Source organism: Aquila chrysaetos, chromosome 13 (genome assembly GCF_900496995.4).
Source record: "Aquila chrysaetos chrysaetos chromosome 13, bAquChr1.4, whole genome shotgun sequence".
Lineage (NCBI taxonomy): Eukaryota > Metazoa > Chordata > Aves > Accipitriformes > Accipitridae > Aquila > Aquila chrysaetos.
Window position 1 is genome coordinate 8,235,836 of NC_044016.1, and position 20,589 is coordinate 8,256,424.

Below are 20,589 nucleotides of genomic sequence, written 5' to 3' on the forward strand. Positions count from 1 at the left end.
AGCAGTGCATCAAAAAATTACTGAGACACATTAAGTCCTCCAGTTCTAATAAAGGGGGAGTTTAATGCAGCTGTAAAGTACGTTTCACTATTCCAGGCTATATATTCAAGTTCAAATGCAGTTTTATTTCTCCTCAGAGCTTGAGTGTGTGGACGAAGGACTACTGCAGTTCTGTGCAAACAAGTTAAAGCTGTTACATCTTTATGAACTAGTTAGCAAACTAAATTCCCAAAGCATACAGAAAGACACTCCACCCTCAGATAATGTGAGTAAATTCAAAATTCAGTTGTCTTACAGAACTGTGTGATGATTTAAGCATAAAAATAAGTTTTTCAAGGCCTCGGGTAAAATAAGTAGGTAATAAGTTACCCGTTTTGTGGCCTGGAACTTTTAATGAAGTAATTGTTTTATAATGCCTTTTTTTACCCCCCTGCGTATAAATGCTTAGTAATTCATCTACCTAATATTCTTTAGCAGTCACATGAAGTTGAGACAGAAGTGAAAATAGAACCAGGATCTCCTGATTCCAGTCCTTTATCTAAAATAAATAGCATATTCTTAACTTTGTTTAGTTTTGGAGGGGTGTTTTGGGACCAATAGAAATTACAAATTCTGATACTTGCTTGCGTAGTACCATAATTTGGCTTGCTTTTGATATAATTTGTAAAACTGCTTATACATTTACAAAAGCCAAATGGAGTGGTGTTATATAAGCTTGTTTGCTTGATGGGTGATTGTTATACTATGAGCAGGATCTAAATATGGGAAAAGTATATGTTGAAGTCCTTTAAAAATGGCGCTAGACAAGGTCTTCATTTCAGCTATATGAATAAGTGATTTTGAGATTATTCAATCATTTCGGCCCTTTTTAAAGACATTTTTCATGTTCAAAACAAAATATTTTGACTCTTCTGACTTTTGTTTTAGTGGGGTTGTGGTGTGGTGTTTTTTTTTTTTTTTTTTGAAAAACATCTGTTTGCATTAGTCTTGTGACGTGGGGTTTTTTGGGCTTTTGCTTTTAAGGACTTGGCTAAACTGCTTCGGCTGGAAGAAGATGATTTTCATAGGCTTGAAACTTTACTGGAGAACTACAAGAGAGAAAACACCCAAACTACTCTTCAGTTTGCTGATGAGAAAGATGACGTATTGTCTGTGAAAATGTTCTTAGAATATTTGGAATATGAAAAGGACATGATTAATGTGAAAAATATGGAAGATGGAGAATATGTGGCTTTAGGTAAGAGCTACTGAACTGTTTGTCAAATTAGTTAAAGACTAATTATAATCCAAGATGGTATAAATATTTTTGCTGTAATTTGGGGGCCTTAACAAGCTGGCTTGTCTTGAAGTAGTATGTGACAGTGCTAGTTCCAGACTCTTACCTTTAGCCATAGTACAAGTCTTCTACCTAGATGGATATTAATACAGGTTAACTACATCTGTGGATATAATTACCCTAAAGCCATGTTATCACAGTTCATTTGTTTATTAACTCCACTAAGTTGGGACAGTGTCAGCTGGGTACTTCGCAGAGCAGCTGTATCATGCTGTTTCTTTTGTGGTCACAGCACTTCAAGAGTTCATGTAATGTCAGGACTGACTTTAGCCTCAGAGATGGGGGAGCTGTCCAGAGGCAGTACAAGACCATTAGTTGAGGGAATAAGGACCCCTCATTTGTGGAGTTGAGGAGATTTTGGACAATGTTGATCTGAAATACTATGGATGGGGAGAGTGTCTGGCGTGTTTGTTAGGGTGTGGGATGGGGTTACTGTCTGTAGTCTGCTTTAGTTTGCAAATTTGTTCCGGGCTGTCCTTGAGGATCTCTTGGGAAATAACTAGTGGAAGCAGCTTGAATTAAATCTGTCTCAAAGGCACTGTCTTTCCAAATTATTTCTTTTCTGGGGAAATTTTGGTGCACAGAATTCTGTGCACAGGTATTGTATGGTGTTCACTTCAGCCTCCTGTTTCTTTTGGCTTTAATCATCAGACTTTGAGAGGGATTGGGATTGAAAAGTTAGGAAGAAGAGCTTGGCTTTCATCTTTATGAAGATCAAAGGCTGTTTCTAAGTAATCTTAAAATTTGCGTTTTCTCTACCATAACACTATACTTGGTTTTAAGAACTGAGGTAGTACTCTCCTCCCCATGCCCTTGGACAGGGATCACCACTAACTTATTAGGGTGTTCAGCTGTAGACAAATGTAATTGAACCATGAATGTCATGCCAAGCAGTTTAGATGGTTTCTTCAAGATCTTGTTTTTCCGATTTTCCTCTGCCTCAAAGGGACACTCACACTTTTTGTAGTGCTGGTAAGGTATGAATTATGTAATTGTTTGGTGTTTTTTAATTGGTTGAAGTCCCTCTAGTTTGCTATGTAAGATACAACATGCTGCCACAGTTATGGGTTACACCATGAGTCAACTTGTCTGACATGTCAAGCAGTTCTTTGAATTGAACAAAATGTGTAATCCAGTGTCGTGGTTTAACCCGGCAGGTAGCTAAACACCACTCAGCCACTCGCTCACTCCCCCGCTGCCTCAGTGAGATGGCGGAGAGAATCGGGGGGAAAAAAACCCAGTAAAATTTGTGGGTTGAGATAAAGATAGCTTAATAGGTCAAAAAAGGAAGGGAAAATAATGATGATGATAAGAGAATTAGAATATACAAGTGATGCACAATGCAATTGCTGACCACCTGCTGACCGATGCCCAGCCAGCTCCCGAGCAGCAGCTCCTGGCCAGCTTTCCCCCTAGTTTATATACTGAGCATGATGTCATATGGTATGGAATATCCTTTTGGTCAGCTGGGGTCAGCTCTCCCAGCTGTGTCTCCTCCTGGTTTCTTATGCACCCCCAGCCTTACTCACTGGTGGGGGTAGTATGAGAAGCTGAAAAGTTCTTGACTTAAACACTGCTTAGCAACAACTAAAACATCAGTGTGTTATCAACATAATTCTCATCCTAAATCCAAAACACAGCACTGTACCAGCTACTAAGAAGAAAATTATCCCAGCTGAAACCAGCACATCTAAGCAGTACAGTAACCTTTGTTTTGTTATAAATCCATTTTCCATATGACTTCTATAGTGGGTAGGAACACTTATGTTCTTTGTAATGAACCTTCTTCTCCACTAAGGGTAAACCATCAGGGTATCCTGGGTGTAACTTAGTCCTTTGTATTGTACTCAGTGGGACCTGATCAATAGATGATCTTCTATATAAGTGTAAGGGGAGAGGCTGTGGCTTTAGATGTCATTTATAATGTCAACTAATTTTTGCTTTAGGCAGCTTTTTCTTCTGGAAGTGTTTGTGTGGGGAGAGTTCCACAGAGGAAATGTGTCATGCATTGGAATCAGCAGGTTTTAGCCCTCAAGTCTTGTTGGTAAGATACTTACTGCATAAAACTTTGATTTAGTATTTTGAGAACAATCCATAGAAAGGAAAAATTCTGAATGTTGACCTTTGGATTAATGCTGTATTCAGGCTGTGTTCATTCGGTTCTTTAGGTGCTCATATTTATATTTCCCACTTAAGAGATGTCAAAGAAAAAAAAAAAGGGAAAAAATCTTCTAGTAGAGAATGTGGGTATTCTAGTGGGAGTGTCTAGACTATGCATTCAGGACTACAAGTGTTATAAAATTTTGCTGAAGATTTCTTCTACAAAGAAGCAAAAATTATGAGAGTAGTTATTTTCAGGAACTGATACATTTGTTATAATTCCTTTTTGCAAGTAATCAAGGAAGTTTAAAAAGGAAAGTAAACTTTGCAGAATTGCTAGTAGTGTTCAGACTACTTGTATCTTTCATCTGAATGTAATTTTAGTCTTTTGCTACTTTTCTTCCATCTACCACATAACGATGGAAATAAGTATTTCAGTGTTACTTGCTGGTGTTAAGATTTTTCATCTGTAATAGTAGTTAAAAGTAGTTAATAACTACTAATATTTACCAAGTTGAGATTGCTAACATACTGGTATTAGCTGGCTGGGCCTTCAAAAGGGGGCGTTTTCCAAGATATATTTCTAAATGAAAGATACAGATTGCATTGTTTCATCTCAAAGTCTGTCACAGGGTCCCTTATGCAATATATTTTTAACTTTCTATGTGAGTGTAATAAGGGTTCATGGATATAAGATTTCTGCTCCATGACACAAAATTTGTTCGAGAAAGTGTTCGTGTTAGGTGTATTGAAATATTAGGTATTTTAGGTATATTGCATATCTATTGCTTTAATTCCATATTCTCTGCTTTTTTTACAGTCCCTCCTTCTCAATTTATGGCTTTCCAAGGAAAAAGATATTCTAGACAAACCAGATTCTGTCAGTTGCCTTCACACTATGCTGTCACTTCTGAGCAAAATGAAAGGTGAAATGTGCATTTGGAACACTTAAACACAACTGATATTAATTATTATTAGAAATTTGCTACTGTGACTAGCCTATACTACCACTTAGGGTTTTACCCCCCCCGTCACAAGTTATGTAACAGAGCTAAATGCTGCATGTTGATGAATTAGCTAAATATACAATCAAAATCTGAAGAGTGTCACAATTAAAGACCTGCTTCATGCCCTGCAGTTTCGCTCTCCACTAAGTTGGCACAACTCCTGTTTGGCACCAGAAGGTGGCTGTCCAGCTCCCCTTCCTCCCTGTTTTGGGTGTGTAGTCCTGCCCTTCTCCCTTGTGCTGACTGGCTCTCAGAAGTCCTTTGAGTTGCTTTAACTCATAGAGACGCTGCTATTCTAGCATCCTTTGTATACTGAACCTCTCTGTAACTTGAGAGGTAGTCTATAAAGTCAACTTGCCATTAGTTGGGGTAATCTGTGTAATGAATAAATACTGATTCTCCTACCTCACACAGAGCTGCTATGGATATGTCTGTGCCAGGTTCCCTTATGTCTAGTTGATCATAGGGCACCATTATCAGCTTGAACTGGAAGCATGAATAAGCTACTGCTGCTGTTGTCTGAATAAATGAATTCTGCTGACCATGAGGTAGCCTGAAGAGAGCCACTTTGAGTGCATTGAATGTGTGGCAGCTTGAAATCACAAAAGCAGCTGTCTGCATTGTGAGGTGTCATTTTGTAATACTCCTTAGATCTAGTAAGTGTTCAGCAGGTTTACTACTTAGTGATTTAAATCTATTGCCTGTTTCCTACAAATGAAGCTTGGAGAATGAGAAATTCACTTTCTGCTCTTTATTTTGAATTTGAGTTATAATCTAGCAATTTTATGCTACATATCTAGAAAAAGAGACTGTAGAGTAATTGGAAATTGCGCCTAACATAAGCTGTATTAACAAGCGCGGCTTTCAGGGTTGGTTGCTGCTTTACTAGTTTTAACACCTAATGACCCAAGCTGAGTTTCTTACTCTCCCTTTCTCTACAGTTGCTATAGACGAGTCATGGGACACTCAGTCAGTTTCCCCCTGGTGGCAGCAAATGCGTACAGCTTGTGTTCAGTCTGAAAACAATGCAGCTGCCTTATTATCTGCTCACGTTGGACATTCTGTTACTGCACAGATAATTGATAGTGTGACAGAGAAAAAGGTAAGTCATCTTGCACCTCCCCCTTCTATTTTATTTACTGTATCAGTTCCATGCAAATTGCCGTCTTTGTAATAGAATAACATCTTTGGCATTCATTTGTTGTCATTCTAACATGAGCACAACAAGCATGCCACCCTGCAAGCCTGAAAATTTGTATTTGAACTTGAAGAATATTGTGCTGAGGTGAATGAATATCAGAATTGTTTACTAAACATATTTAAATATGTGATGGGAACTGTACAGTAAGTTTTTCTCTTGATAGCAGATGATGTTGACAAACTTAAAGCCTACAGTGTTTCCACATAAATTTGAGAAGTCCACTGAACTTTGGATGGTAAACCTGTTTTAAGATAGTTGTGACTTTTTTTTTAAATATACCGGTGAATTTTCTTAGCACTTATGTTACTATGCCTTCTTAAGGTGATGGGTGTTTGGTTTTCTTGGCAATAAGTATCTTTTCACAAAGTTGTGATTAAAACTGTGAAACTGCGCACAGCATTGTGGTTCAAGATGGAAGAAGTTATTCTGTTCCTAAATGACACTAGGCATATGTGTGTTTTACTACTTGTCTTAAAAGATTAGATGGGGTTTAGGTGATGTTCAGTCTTGTAAATAGACTGCCTTATAAATTATAACTAGATTATTGGGAAGCATTGTAGTATTTTTGCACATTCATCTTAACTGTTGCAATTCGGTATATTAAAATTGTCAGTGTTGCCCAAATAGGAATGTGGGTATGTTGCAACATATTATGCTTTACCGATATGCTCTCCTTTGTCACCTTTTCTCTTCTGCTCTTAAAAGAATAAAGCAACAGCTTTATTTCCCTCAAGACTTCCCTTCCATAAAGCTATTTACCTTTTCCCCTTTTTTTTTCCTGCCATCCTCTGGCTTAAAGCCTAGAAGTGTTAATGGCCAGGCTTCTGAAAACTCTAGAGTTTGCTGTCTTGGTGCACAAAGTTAAAAATTAGATCTGCACCCCACCGGAAAGATTCTTGGGCTTTCTGGCAGGGCATTTGCTACTAAGCATGAGAATTATCAAAATAATGCACGGAATTGCGACATGGTAGGATCCAGTATTTCTTGGTGCATGATACATATTTTTTAATATGGTAGGAATTTGAAATGTGGGTGGATTAATCATATATGTGCGGAATGTGTATATAGCAGAGAATGTAAAATTAAATCTTTTTGAAGGGATTCTAACCCACTTTTCGACTAAATATGAACTTAAAAATGGGACTACAAGATGGCCTTTCAGGTCCTTTTATTTCCTTAGGCTTTTATTTAAGAATCTGTACATCTTGAGAGCAGTGTGGGATATTAATTGATCCTTGCGTCGTAGTTAATGTATATACTTTGAACTAAATTATTCTTTAAAATGCAGTAGCTCTTGGGATATAGGTTTCAATTTTAATAGAATACTTTTTTTTTTTAAACAAAACTGTGCTACTTTAGTGAACAGACCTAAACCAGTTCATATGTTCTGTTAGTTTTCCCAAATAATTGTAGGTTCGGACACGGAATCCTGGGAAGCACTTTCTCTTGATACTGAATATTGGAAACTTTTGCTGAAACAGTTAGAGGATTGTCTGATACTTCAAACACTATTGCATAGCAAAGTGAGCAAAAGGACAAAAAGAGTTTCATCGCTCCAGACTGAGCCTTTGAGCAGGCTTTCTGTAAAGAAATTGCTTGAAGCTGGAAAAGGTATGTTGGTTTTTTCTCTTGGAAAGGTGGTTGATGGTATTTCTAATAGACTTCTGAGCCATCCTTACCAACCTAATGATATAAACTGCACTGGAAGTTGTTCTGCTTGTTACTTTTTTTAATTTAAAAACCAATGCAAACCACAGAGTACCGCTTTAAAATTGTAAAAGGGTATTACTGTAAAGACTACATCGTAAACCTCTAATCAGTTGATTAGGAAGTTTTTTAATTGGTAGAGTTATCCTTATTTAATGGTAGTAGTTAAAACTCGTATCTCTTCTCTTGTCCTTCAATTCTGAACCATAAATCTTCTGGGATACATTGACTATACCTTTTTTTTTTTTTTAAATGTCCTAGGAGGTATTGCTGACACTGTAGCAAAGTGGGTTTTTAAGCAAGGCTTCAGTCCTCTTGTACTGAATTTGGCCCAACACAAAAACAATACAGATAGTACTGAAGAATCTGTAGAAATGCATACTAATATCTTTCTTGAGGAACCAGAAGCAGATGCAGGCTTGGAAACAATCCTAGGTAAGAAAATAAAAATTTTTTGAATTCTAAATGTCTGCAGAGATGTTTTAGTCGCTGCTGTTATGAAGTAGCAGAAATTATAGTGGGAAGAGGTCTGTCTTGTAACTTCAGATTTTCTTTTTCTAGAGCTGCTGCAACTAGCATATCAGCAATTTCCATGTAGTCTTGAAGTAGATGTACTCCATGCACATTGCTGTTGGGAATATGTAGTGCAGTGGAATAAGGACCCAGAGGTAAAACAATTTCACTTGCGGGGAGTAATGGTTAAGACCAACTCAATAGAAGCAGTTTCACAAGTTTGTAATAGTTCGTAAAACCTTTCGTTAAGATGACTGACTTTGAAAGCATACTAATTACAATTTTTCTGTGATAAGTGGCAAGCAGAAATTGAATTGAGAAAATGAATGCAGGTCCTGAGGCTGAATAGCACCTTACAAAGACAGGGCTGTATGTTTCTAAGCTATCAGATTCTCAGAACTGCAAGTGTGGAAACTGGATTCAAATAAGCAGCATGAAGAAGGGTTTTGACTGTATTTTGTGCAACTACAAAACAGTTTAAATACTGCAAAATAGTGATGAACCTTTCCTCCGTTCTAGATATGCTAAAACAGATCATAGAATACTAAATTTGTTAGACTAGAATCCATTCTATTTAAAGAGGGATTTCTTGAATATTCTTAGATTCCCTCACCACTGATGGAAATTGTCATAGCAGAAAGAAAAAAACCCCAAAAACCTCCTTTTTTCCGCTGCTGTCCTATAGCTTCTCTAATACTGGAAAATGTCATCCTAAGTTTGGATGATATTAAAGTTGAAATTGGCACTCCTTAGATCTGTGCAATGTAACACCTTGCTATAGAATAGAAGGTTTCTTTGAAATTGTTAAAAACTTACTCCATCTTAATGAAATGGACTAAAAATTAATCTTTCTAGCACAAATGGATTTTGTCTTTGAAAAATGACTGTAGTCAGTGGAGGTACCTGTCAGCAGAAAGTATGGTAGCAGTACATATACTAAAATAAAGCCCTGAAAATAGTGCTGAAATCACAATGAGTTTCATGATCACTGAAACATACCTTGCCACGTGCATGGGTGTTTGTCAGATAGTAGCAGAGAAGATTGCAATATCAGAATAACTTACAAGTTTTATAACTGTCAAAAAATAGTAGCTTTAAAATAATCTACCTGGGTCTTTTAAGAATCAGTAGTTTACATTTAAAACAAGTTTTGAATAATGTAGTAACTTGTTCTTTTACTTTTTTGTTTTACATAAGGAAGCATGTTTTCTCATTAGGTCTATAGATCATCTAAGATGCATCATTAATGCTCACGTTCAGCATGGTAAGTATGAAGCTATTATTAAAAATGATATTTGTTGAAATTGTAAAACAACAGAATAAATGACTTTGTCAACTAGTCTAAATGTATGCAGTTTGTAGTACTGATGGCCGTTTTGTCTAGAAAAAACCCCAAAACTTTCTGCTGACATTCAAGCTTTTGTTTTTCATGTTTAAACTGAGTTTCCATCAGAACCATGAAAATAAGTTGGTTAGATAAAGTTAACGTGTTTAACTAAAAACATTTTAAAATAAAATTGCTCTGGAACTATTTTTTTTATTTGTATTTAAAGAGGCACATGCTTCTTGCAGTCAATTACTTTTCATGCATTTCTAGATACTCTGTTTTAGTGAACGTGATGACAATTGTCTTTTTTTGTAGACTACTTAATATCTGCAAATAAGGTGCACTCTATGCCTAAAGCACTAGTCTTAAAGCTTCATGCTTACCACCAAAGTTTCTCTGTACCTACAATGTTAAACCCAGTCTGCATAATGTAATAATTTTAAGGAGTGATTCATTGCACTTCTGACTATATTTCATCACCAAGGTAGTCTCCTGAGAAATCTGAAATCTGAAGTGCAAGTATAAAGCAGAGAGGATAACTCTCAGTCCCTTCTTGTTTCATTCGCCGTCTTTAATTCCTCCCCCTGACCCACCCTGACCCCATTAAAGGAACTTTGGCCCATGGCTTTTCACTCCATACTTGTAAGATCTCTTTTCTATTCACTTGGAGTTTACAAGTTTGCGATTGTTCTAGGTATCGCACTGATGATGTGGAATACATTCATAGTGAAAAGGCTTTCTTCTGCTACGTATCTCATGGACAAGGTGAGTGCAGTATTGTGACAGTATTTCTGAGGCTGAATTTTTATTATTAACTGAAAAGTGAAACTAGTATTTCTAAACCATTGTTTTGTTTTGTTTTGTTTTAAAGTTTGGAATATCTTTGATTTAAGCATCAAAAAAACCCTGCTTATTTGGTTTATTATGTAGCTAACTCTTGGAATTGATGAAGGAATGCATATTTTAAAATATCAAATCCATGGAGTGATCAACTATAGGCAGCTTTACGTAATAGCTGATCAGCACTGGCTGATGTGTACTGAAGACTTATGCGCAGCATTAGCTTGTAATTGCTAAATAAAAAGTATTTGTGAAACAGTTTGAAACTATTTATGTCTGCGTATATACAATTTTAAGCTAGAAAACAATAAATAACTTAATGTGTTTTCTCTGTGCCTGTTTCGTGGTAAGTTATTGCCATGAAACTTTCAGGTTCCTACAAGCAGAAGCTTTTCCTAATGTTGTGGTCCAAGTTTGGCATGTTTGAGTTCTTACTCTGCAAAATGCAGAACACCTTGTGGATGTTGTTGAGCATTTTTAACTATCACTACCATTGTAAATCAGCTTCTGTTCTAGTATGCAACTTGTTTGCTATGAGTTATAGCAGTCTTTTGTCCCTTGCTAAACTTCAATTTTTTTTCATGCTTATAAATATGCAGTGGATCTGTTTACTGGAAGACAGTTTAGGAAGAGTATTGCCAGTAAGCGATAGATCTGTTTAAGTTGTGTAAGGGGAATCTGGCTATTGGTTTGCCAGATGTAGAGCAGCAGTTAAGTGTTTTTCAGCATAAAAGTCCAGATGCAAAGAGAAGAAAAGTGTTGAAGGTGATCTGGAGAAAAAAAACAAAACAAAACAAGCCCCTCTAAAAAAACAAACACCCTGCCCCCCCCCCAACACAAAACCCACAAGAATTTGCTGTCTTGTCTTCTTTTTTCCTTCTCCTTTGCTCCTCTCATTTTCTGCTTTTGCTTTTTATTTAGCTCTGTAAGAATTGGAGAATATCATCTTCCTTCTTCCGTTAAGCAAATAGGCTCAGTTGTATACAGTTTTAAGTGGGTGTTTCATCTGCAAAAACTCTTTCCCAGTTTTTCTGCATGCCTAGATTAATACCTGCAGGAGAAGAGATGAAGGTTTTTACTAACTGTTTTACAGATGCACACATCTGTTACCTCGAGCAAATATCATGTAATAACAAATGTTGCTAACTTTTAGTATTTATTTATGTATGTTTGAAAGCTGGGAATTAGTCCTTAGGGTTTGTGTTATAGAAGCAGTAGCACAACTGATCTCTCATCAGCTTCCAGAAAAATACGGTTTCCAAATCTGTTAGCACTTAATCAGTCCCAAAATTGACAGCTGAAAGTTGTCTTGAATTCAGACTTTGAAACAGCATGATGGATCACTTGAATTTGAGTTCAAGTAATCCTGTAATTCAGGACCCTGGAATCTCACTTCAGCTGTTGTTTAGACTCTGCCATGATGTAATCATTACTTTTATTTTTTTGTGCTATGGAAGAGAGAAGTTCCACTTACGTGTACATGCTTCATCCTGTGCAGCTTGTAGAAGTTGGACCTCATAGTAACATTCCTAAACAGGATATAATTGAGGTGTCTTCTCTGAAGAATTCAGATAGGCAAAGTATGGAAACCATGTAATAACTTTTTTATTAGACTTCCTCCATCTCAGTGGATATGCTGGAGCATTTACTCTTCCTTTCCTCTTCCATTGTTCCATAGTGTTTCCTTCTAATATCATGCTTAGTATTATCTCTCTATTTCTGTATTATAGAAATCACTGGGAATTTTTTAGCTGCCGTTGAGATTTGAATGAGGACCTTGGGGCCTTATTTCTAATCCTAGACTTTAAGAAGGATGAATGAAATATGGGCATCAGTGATGTTCATTTCTGAGTTGTATGATCTGTATCAAATCTTTTGTTGAAAGCAAGTGATGCAATGTGTTGCATTATGTAGCTGTAATGAACTATTTTCTTGTTTTATACTAGGAAAATAGTAATAAAAAGTTAAAACAGGGCGTAACAGATACCTTATGATTAAAATTATTTAATTATACTGAAATGCCTTTTTTTTTTAAACAGGTTGGAAAAGCTCCAAAGGACAGATTATGCAGACGGGCAAGTAATACTACTTTTGTCTAAATAGGAAGAAATAAATAAAAATGCCTTAATTTTAATACTAGTTTGTGATTTATTTTTGAAAGTTTCAGAAAAATTCAAAATGCAGCACTAGAGAAAATGTTATGAATTTTAAGAAATGTAAATTAATCTTTATCTGACAAAGCAAATTAGAACAGAGGCATAACTTCAAATATTATAGAAGGTAGACTTGAGACTATAACATGACAAACTATTATTTTTCATGTGTAATTTCATTAGTTAAAACTTTTTTGGAACACAACTGATATGCTCAGAAAATGAAATTTACTAGATGTGATTACTTGAGGAATTCAGTCTTCTTTAGAGATACAGTACTGTAAATGGCTACATTTAGCTTTACTCCTATTTTTTCCTGTTATTTCTAATTCTTTATTGTACTTCAGTGAATATTTGTTCACCTTTAAATGTAATAGGTTAATAAACTGAGCTTAACGAATTTTATGTCAACAACTGTATTCTCAAACATACAGAGCTAAGAAAAGCCTGTTTCAATTCCAACTGAAACTATTTAAATCGTACTGTTTGTTAACAGGACGTAGGTATGGGTGACACAGCAATGACAAGTTTTCTTGGCTGCTGTTCAGATCTTCTGCAAACTTTGCTAGAGGTAAATTTTTATTGTTCCCATAGAAACTAAGGAACTAATTGATTCAAACTTAATTTTGAAGAATATGGTCATACTAATTTCTGTACTGTTCAGTACAGACAAATATTAATAAACTTCTAGACATGAAATTTTGATTTCACTGCAGAAAAATTGTGATTAAAGCCATGTCTCTTGCATAGAAGGCCAATATAGATGACGTTTTGTGTGTGACTACTTTTCTGTGTTGCTCTGGCAGGCTGACGTTAGTAGTGACGAAATGCAGGCTCCTGTCTTAGATACTGAAGATGCTTGGGTGTCGGTAGAAGGACCAGTATCGATAGTAGAACTAGCCCTTGAGCAGAAACGCATTCACTACCCACTTGTTGAACACCAGTTTGTGTTATGTACTATCTTGTATGCCATCATGAGGTTTTCTCTGAAGAGTGTGAAGCCTCTTTCGCTGTTTGATAGCAAGGTATGTCTTCTGAAAGCATACATCTTAATTTTGCTACCCTTCCTCTTGGTACCTATAATATATACTAGCTTTCAGTCTTTAAACAGTTCATGAATAGTTTTATGAGAGCCATTTAGTCCATTGTGGTGTGTTAATGAAGTTGCTGCCAGAATTCAGGCTGAGACCCAAACTTGGTGCTTTTCCTTGTGAATAAAAGATTTGTAGTGACCTCAGATGCATGAAAATCAGCTCCTTAATAATTAGCTGGTCTGAAAATACTGCATTGTAAGAACACTGGATGACAGGTTTTTCTGGTTGCTTTGAGAAGTGCCAGATCAGAAAAAACATAAATATTTAAGGTCAGAAATGTTATGTTAGTGTCACTGTTGTATCTATTATTGCCGATGATTATTCCAGAATTCTGAGCATCTTGAAGAGAATAAACAGCTTGTCATTTAATGCATATAAACCACTTAAAAAAAAAAATTTAAAAAAAAAAATCACTGCATTCAAAATGCAGTATATCTCAAATCAGAGCTTGACCCTGATACAAAGCAGGTACCGTAGATGGAGCTTTCTTCCTCTTAGCTTTACCACACTGCAATTCTAAAAAACCCTGAAACACAAAGTACTGGTGTAGACTTGTCATTTAATTTCTGATGGGGAGAAAATTATTTAGTCCTGTAATACTGCACAGATTCCTTCTCAATGATTTACTGGAATTTTATAAATGCAGAATATTACTCTCCTTTTGCCATAGGTTCTTGTCTGTGTGCAAGCTCTGATGAAGCAGTTGAGTCTGGTTTTAGCATTTTACCATAGATCAAATTCCATTGTTTTTTGCTTTTTTTTTTTTGCTTATCTGTTAGCAGAAAGCATTATACTACCTTTTGTCATTTAAGAATGCATATTACATCTTGAGTAAAATTAGATCCTGTTCCTGTGCCTCCTTTCTTTTACATACAACTACTTTTCTCAGCTGCTGCCTTTTTGCCTTCACTCACTCAAGATTTCCATTTGTTCAGTGAGCTTTATGAGAGAATTTCTAACAGGTCTTTAGAGAATCTTGACTGATGACTGAAAAAGTGGTTAAAAGTTTCAAAGACTGTTTACTACCTTATTTCTGACAAGGCAAGTCACTAATTAGACCTACACGTTCATCACTGTCTTTTAACATAGGCATTTTTTTTGTACCAGTTTCCCTGCTCCCTGCATTAGTATGGAGCAGGACTGCCAGAGATGCTTTGCCTTGAGTATGTCACTGCTGGAGCATGGTGGGCTAAAACAAGGGCTACCATGTGCCATCGTTCAGCATTTTCACCTGAAATTTGATTAATCTGTAGTTCAAGAGACCTTAAAATTAAGCAGTGTCAACTATATCCATAGGTGATGGATAAAATGTATTTTTGTATCAGCTAGTTTGCATTTCTTCCTACGTATTATGCTTGGTATGTTGGTCTAGAGCCAGGGACCAGGAAACATATCCAAACTTCAGCTCCAGCTGGTAGTATATCAGCTACCTAAATTTAGTAGGCACGTAGTTTTAAGTTTGAAAGCAAACCCTTGACATGTTATGATTGCATGAACAAAAGTTTGTTTTGTTCTGTGGCTTTAACTTACAATATTAATTTTTATCCTCAAAGAGAAATAGAAGATGCAGTACAAATTAAATGTAAAAAATAAGCTGCTTAGTATTGGATCAAAATGGATTACTTGTATTCTCCTGTATCTCTGAGGCCTGTCTTTTGGTTCTCAATTTTAGGGCAAAAATGCATTTTTCAAAGACCTTACTTCAATTCAGCTGCTGCCTAGTGGGGATATGGATCCAAATGTGTTATCCATACGACAACAGGTAGGTATACGTTTTGTACTGAAAGTTCAAAAACCTCTAAAATTTCAAATAATACTGAAGTAACCTGCAATTTTTGCTTCCAAGTTCTTGGTCAAGGTGGTGAGTGCAGCAGTTCAAACACTCTGTTCATCACAAAAGGCCAAAGAAGTCTCAGAAGAGGAATTGTTTCCTTTTGAAAAGGGGAAGAATTGGCCAACTTTGGCTGTGGACCTGGCTCAGTATCTTCAAATCTCTGAGGATGTGGTCAAAAGGCATTATGTCTGTGAACTTTATAGTTATGGGATGGATCATCTTGGTGAAGAGGTAATAACAGCTTTTAATGATTTTAAATCAGTACAGCGTTATGTCAGATATTCTGCTAAAATTACTTTTTCACTTAAGATGCCTGGAAGGGTTAGGCAAGTATTATCAGGCTCAAAAAAATTCCCAGACTGAAAACGTCAGAGGCTAGAAAAGTACTTTTTCAAGACCAATAATTACCCTCAGTTTTCCTTCTTCCCAACATGATAGGGAGTTATACTACTGGTCTAAACCAGTACAGCCTTTTTTATTTTACTGTATTTGACAGTTTCAGGAATCTGCTTTTTTGCCTGTAATCTCTTCTTTTATGAAAAATTTACTAGTCCTTGGACAAGACAATTCTTCCCTTTCTTGAGGGGGAAAGCAAACAAGAGATCATATAGAAGTTAGGAATATGTTGCTGAACTATAAAACAGATCTCATGGTCATGCTAATCACTGTGTAAAGTACAGAGCAATTCCTTGCCTTTGCTCACTCTTCTGCTGTTCTGAAGCTTTTAATAATGTGCTTTATTACAGTAACAGGTAACATAAGGAACAGTCTCAAAACTAGTTGTCCTTTTAGTATGGATAAGCTTCTTTTGATACAGCTTTTCAAGCCTCCAGATAAGTGAGCTGTGTCATGCTGAAATGGTTTCTACTTCCTTTTATTCTTCTATTTTCAGGCCTTTCTTCAGGTGACTGACAAAGAAGTGCTTGCATCACAGCTGCTCATACTGGCTGGACAGAGACTGGCCTTTGCTTTACTTCATATGCAGACAAAGGAGGGTATGGAACTCCTCGCTAGGCTTCCTCCAACACTATGTACTTGGCTCAAAGCTATGGTAAGTTAAGTTTGATTTAGGAAAACAGGTTGATTTTCAGAAGCTTCTGTTCACCAAGACAGAGATCACATCTGAATAGCCCTTTCTTACTAATGGAAACAAGAATTTGTTCTCATTTTTCCTGATGCTAGTTCTGTTTCATGAAGGGTAAAGCAGTTTAATGGGTCAAAGCATCAGCTTAATTGAGTTAATAAACCTTAGTGATCTGTTTTATACAAGTTCAGGAGGGCTTATATGTAGATGATCATCTGTAAAATTACTCTAATGCTGTGTTTATTCTTTTATATAGGACCCCCAGGAACTTCAAAATGTAGAAGTGCCAATTTCAACAACAGCTAAACTAGTTAACAAAGTCATAGAGCACTTACCGGAGAATCATGGGCAGTACAGCCTTGCCTTGAATCTGATCGAGGCTGTAGAAGCCATCTCATCATGACATTCTTGGTTAGCACAGTTCTGCTATATAGTGGTATAATGCATGATTTTACACAATGAGGCTGAACTTTACAGAAAGAAACTTCTGTGTGGCTCCTGTTAAACAATGAAAAAAACAATGCTCCCCATCCCAGAATTTTAGAAGGTAACTTTAAATTGGAGTATATTTTAAAATCTGCACTAGTACAAAGATGTTTAATTTCTAGTACACTTGTCAGTATCTGAAATGCTTTGTTATTTATTTCTCACTTGAGCGCTTTTTGCAGTAGTCTAAATTGGATATATTTGACAGCAGTTTTAGTCTATTTACAAAATCACATCTTGTGAAATTCTGTATTTCATGCTGGCAGTAACTGCTGCAGTTTCAATGTTCCATGTATGATTTGTTTTGAAAAACGAGCTGTAGAATTACACCCGAGAAAAACTTTGGTCTCTGAAGTTACTATGTAAAGCCAATACTGCTTTTTCAGAAGCTAGAGCTGGTGTTGGGCTCATGCCTTATAATTGCATTATACGTGACAATGGCGATTGCACTAGACATAGGATGAAATGTGCTGGGGCCTTACACAAAGGGACAACAGCCCACATTAGAAACAGCTTGGGAAAGAGAATCAAATTCTCTGGACACAAGTACGGACTCATGTTTTAGTCCAGATCTCCCAGTATTGTCTCTAGGGTGCTGGGCGTCAGCTAAAACTGGATTTGCATCCCTCTCCTTTATTATTAAGCTCTGCTGAGTTTAAGTAGGTCAAGGAATGTCTTACTGTAAGATTGTTCCCCTATCTTATCACTGTAGAAGATGTAGTATGCTATAAATCTCTGCACATGTTAACTTGTAGTCAAAAACTGCTTAAATAGTTGACCCAACTTCAGTGAAGATCTATAGTACTGAGTACTTTAGCCTTAAAAAAACCCCACTTTTATTTATGGTACCTACAGGGACTCATATAGTGAGTATCTTCACTATTGGAGTGGTATTAAACATGATTATCTTGCATCAGTTAGTACTGTTTATTTTCTACCTAAAGGAAGCCAGGAGAGAAAAATTAAATTGGAGTAAATGGTTTTTGTCAAAGTCAGCTGAAATTACTAGCTCCATCTTGTAACCTGCTCCTCTTGCATTGTATGTAAGAAATGTTCATAGTATTCTGCCTTGCTGGAGACAGAATTTGGTCTTATACTTCAGAAAGGTGTGCTGCTGTCATCTAAGGGTTAGACTCCCCCTAAAAAAAAAAAAAGTTATGTACGTGGCTTGTTCTACACAGCCTCCTTCACCTGTTCAGCATCCCCACTTCTTAATCACTGTACTTCAGTGTAGCTGTGAAGTCTTCTTGAAAAGTTTTGATACTATATGTTTGACTTCCTGCAGCGACATGAGATGAGACAGAGTAAAGAGTAGTAAGAATTCTAGTAAGAGTAAGTGGCCAGGCCTGGTCTATGTTTTAGGTACTTCTATACAGACACTTCCATAACTGAGGTTAAAAGAGCTGTAGGGGAAAAATAGAAGAAGGTAAGATTGTACAGGTGACTTTACCACCTTGTCTGACAGCACTTCAAACTTCTGCAGAAATAAGTATGCTAGAGATTTGGTCACCATGGAACCTGAGGAAAACAAAAAATGTTTCTTAGTTGCATTACATTCCTGTATCCTGGTACAGCTGTGTAAAGGATTTTACTGTAACTGAGTATCATGTCAGAGCTGACACGACACCAATCAAATCTGTAATGTATTGTAAGTAATACCCTGTATATAGTGCTATTTTGTGTCTAATTTGCTGTGGATTTGTGTAAATTGATTAAATAAAATTTGAGGTTTCCTTGTGTCTTTTCCTTTTTACCGAATGGTGATTATCACCTTTTCTTCTGTTCTGTTTTACAAGAGTAGACACGCCAGTGCAGAGGACTGGTTCTCTGGGGTTCCACAGAACTACCTGCTGACAGTATAAAAATTAAACAATAGCTGTTTTACTGTGAAGTTTCACTTAAATGGAAGTGAACTTCAAAAGAACACAGGTTGCTGAAAACAAGTAAATAAGTCAGTTATTTTGAATGACCCTTTTTATTAAGCTGAAAAGTGATATACACAGTTGGGTATATACAGAAGGTTCCCCCCAAAACATGATAATTCTGCTCAGGCTGGGGCTTAAGCATCTGGTTCTACAGGCCTCAGTACACAGCCCTTCTGGTTAGCCACCACTATTGTATACTTCAATACTCATGACTTTGGCGCAGCTTGTGCGTAGGGATTTCACCCTCACGTGCTCACTTTTCCAGCAATGACTTTCAGGCACCGTGGGCAGGGGGTGCTTGAGGAATCAGAAGTGTATCTCCTGCAGCGAGGGCATTTTGCTTTGGCAAGTGGTAGGGCTATAACTTTATAGGAAGATTCTTCACGGATATCACCACCTGTTAAAGAAAGCATTGTTACTGAGATCCTGTAGGTGTAGTTAGCATACTCTACCTATGAAGTGAACAACAACGTATGGTGTTGGGCAGAGAAGCAGCAGCACAGGAGCCTGTCTGGAATACTTCTCTTACCTTCCAAGTTAATCAGAAAGGTCCCTTTGATGATGTTTGCATCTGCAGGTGTTTCTTTAGGTAGCTCACTCAGCAGGGTTGTTTGGGAAGCCATCATTATTTCATTCAGCTGTGAATCACTAGAAGTTTCTTCAGCCTGCAGTGCCTAGGGAAGAGAGTTAATTTTCAGACTTGCAACCTGGTTTTGTTCATCAGCATCCTCCTCCTAGAAAATGTTAAAGCAGAAGTAGAATTACTGTGTATGATTGCAACAGCTGTCATAGCTTTGTCACAAAGAGAGCACAAGTTTGTTTACACCCACATGTACCTGTGTCTAAATATATGCATTTATATAATTATGCTTAAATCCAGCATCAAAACTGAGGTCTACTGTTGCAAGCTCCAAGATGCTCCATTCTTTAAAACAAATGCTAAGACAGTGGTTCCTAATCAGAGTGGATGCCTTAAACCAAGAGTCTAATTTACTTACTCCTGCCAGGAGTTCAGGTCTGTACTCTTAAGTGCACTGTCCAAGGTTCCCTGTGCAGAACCTTTCAAGTTACCTTGACCCTCACACCAAGAAGGCAGGTTACTGCCAGTGGCACTAGAACAGGCATTTTCAAGGAGTCCAGAGCTAGAGGCCAGTTGCGAGTCGTGTAGCTCAGGGGTCAGTACAGGGTCCACTACTGTTTGACATACATACTAATTAATAACCTGGATGATGGGCAGAGCATACCCTTAGCAAGTCTGCTGATGATACAGTGCTCAGAGGAGTGGCTGATACACAAGATGGCTGCACTGTTGTTCAGAGGGACTTCAACAAGATGGAGAAACAGGCTAGCAGCAGTCTCGTGAAGGTCAATAAAGGGAAGTGCCCAGTCCTGCCCCTGGGGAGGAATAAACCCAGGCACCAGTACAGCCTGAGGGCCAACTGGCTGGAAAGTAGCTTAGCAGAGAAGGGGTCCTGGTGCGCAAACAGCTGACCATGAGCCAGCCGTATGTTCTCACACCAGAGAAGGCCAGCACCATCCTGCATTAGGAAAAGCACTGCCACCAGCTTGAAGGAAGTGATCCTTCCTTGCTCCTCAGCCCTGGTAAGACACATCTGCAGTGCTGGGTCCAGTTCTGAGCTCCCCAGTAAGAGAGAGATGTGAACTTACAGTGCGAGTCCAGCAAGGGGCCATAGAGATGATGGACTGGAGCATCTCATGTATGAAGAGAGGCCAACAAGTTGGGACTGCTTAGCCCAGAGAAGAGAAGGCTCGGGGGATCTTATTAATGTATATAAATACCTGATGGGAGGGTGTAAAGAAGATGGAGTCAGGTGCTGTCAGTGGTGCCCAGTGACAGGACAAGAGGCAAAAGAAAGAAATTGAAAGAGGAAATTCCAAGAAAACATAAAACCACTTTTTTACTGTGAGGGTGGTCAAACACTGGCACACATAACCAGAGAGGTTGTGGAGTCTCCATCCTC

The 20,589-nt window shown here is 37.4% G+C and overlaps 2 protein-coding genes across 11 annotated transcripts in view; one reads left to right on the forward strand and one right to left on the reverse strand.

The window, feature by feature from the left end:
• The window catches only part of RAB3GAP2 (RAB3 GTPase activating non-catalytic protein subunit 2), a 50,709-nt gene extending 32,294 nt beyond the window's left edge, over positions 1 to 18,415 (forward strand). For all 5 annotated transcript variants that reach the window (XM_030034977.2, XM_030034979.2, XM_030034978.2 and 2 more), the window contains exons 19-35: positions 138 to 265; positions 1,024 to 1,237; positions 3,283 to 3,380; positions 4,257 to 4,362; positions 5,385 to 5,545; positions 7,039 to 7,255; positions 7,613 to 7,786; positions 7,913 to 8,019; positions 9,062 to 9,128; positions 9,886 to 9,956; positions 12,071 to 12,106; positions 12,681 to 12,755; positions 12,991 to 13,209; positions 14,951 to 15,040; positions 15,125 to 15,343; positions 16,005 to 16,163; positions 16,453 to 18,415. In XM_030034977.2, coding sequence (XP_029890837.1) covers positions 138 to 265; positions 1,024 to 1,237; positions 3,283 to 3,380; positions 4,257 to 4,362; positions 5,385 to 5,545; positions 7,039 to 7,255; positions 7,613 to 7,786; positions 7,913 to 8,019; positions 9,062 to 9,128; positions 9,886 to 9,956; positions 12,071 to 12,106; positions 12,681 to 12,755; positions 12,991 to 13,209; positions 14,951 to 15,040; positions 15,125 to 15,343; positions 16,005 to 16,163; positions 16,453 to 16,599 — 2,288 coding nt within the window. In that variant the 3' untranslated portion in view covers positions 16,600 to 18,415. The remainder of the gene's footprint in view (positions 1 to 137; positions 266 to 1,023; positions 1,238 to 3,282; positions 3,381 to 4,256; positions 4,363 to 5,384; positions 5,546 to 7,038; positions 7,256 to 7,612; positions 7,787 to 7,912; positions 8,020 to 9,061; positions 9,129 to 9,885; positions 9,957 to 12,070; positions 12,107 to 12,680; positions 12,756 to 12,990; positions 13,210 to 14,950; positions 15,041 to 15,124; positions 15,344 to 16,004; positions 16,164 to 16,452) is intronic.
• A 223-nt stretch (positions 18,416 to 18,638) lies between these two features.
• IARS2 (isoleucyl-tRNA synthetase 2, mitochondrial) overlaps positions 18,639 to 20,589 on the reverse strand; it is a 39,772-nt gene continuing 37,821 nt past the window's right edge. For 5 of the 6 annotated variants that reach the window (XM_030034985.2, XM_030034986.2, XM_030034987.2 and 2 more), the window contains 2 exons: positions 19,137 to 19,281; positions 18,639 to 19,004 (listed from right to left, as the gene is read on the reverse strand). In XM_030034985.2, coding sequence (XP_029890845.1) covers positions 18,853 to 19,004; positions 19,137 to 19,281 — 297 coding nt within the window. In that variant the 3' untranslated portion in view covers positions 18,639 to 18,852. Of the gene's footprint in view, positions 19,005 to 19,136; positions 19,282 to 20,275; positions 20,408 to 20,589 lie in introns of those variants that run through there. The other variant, XR_005933824.1, reaches the window with a different exon arrangement.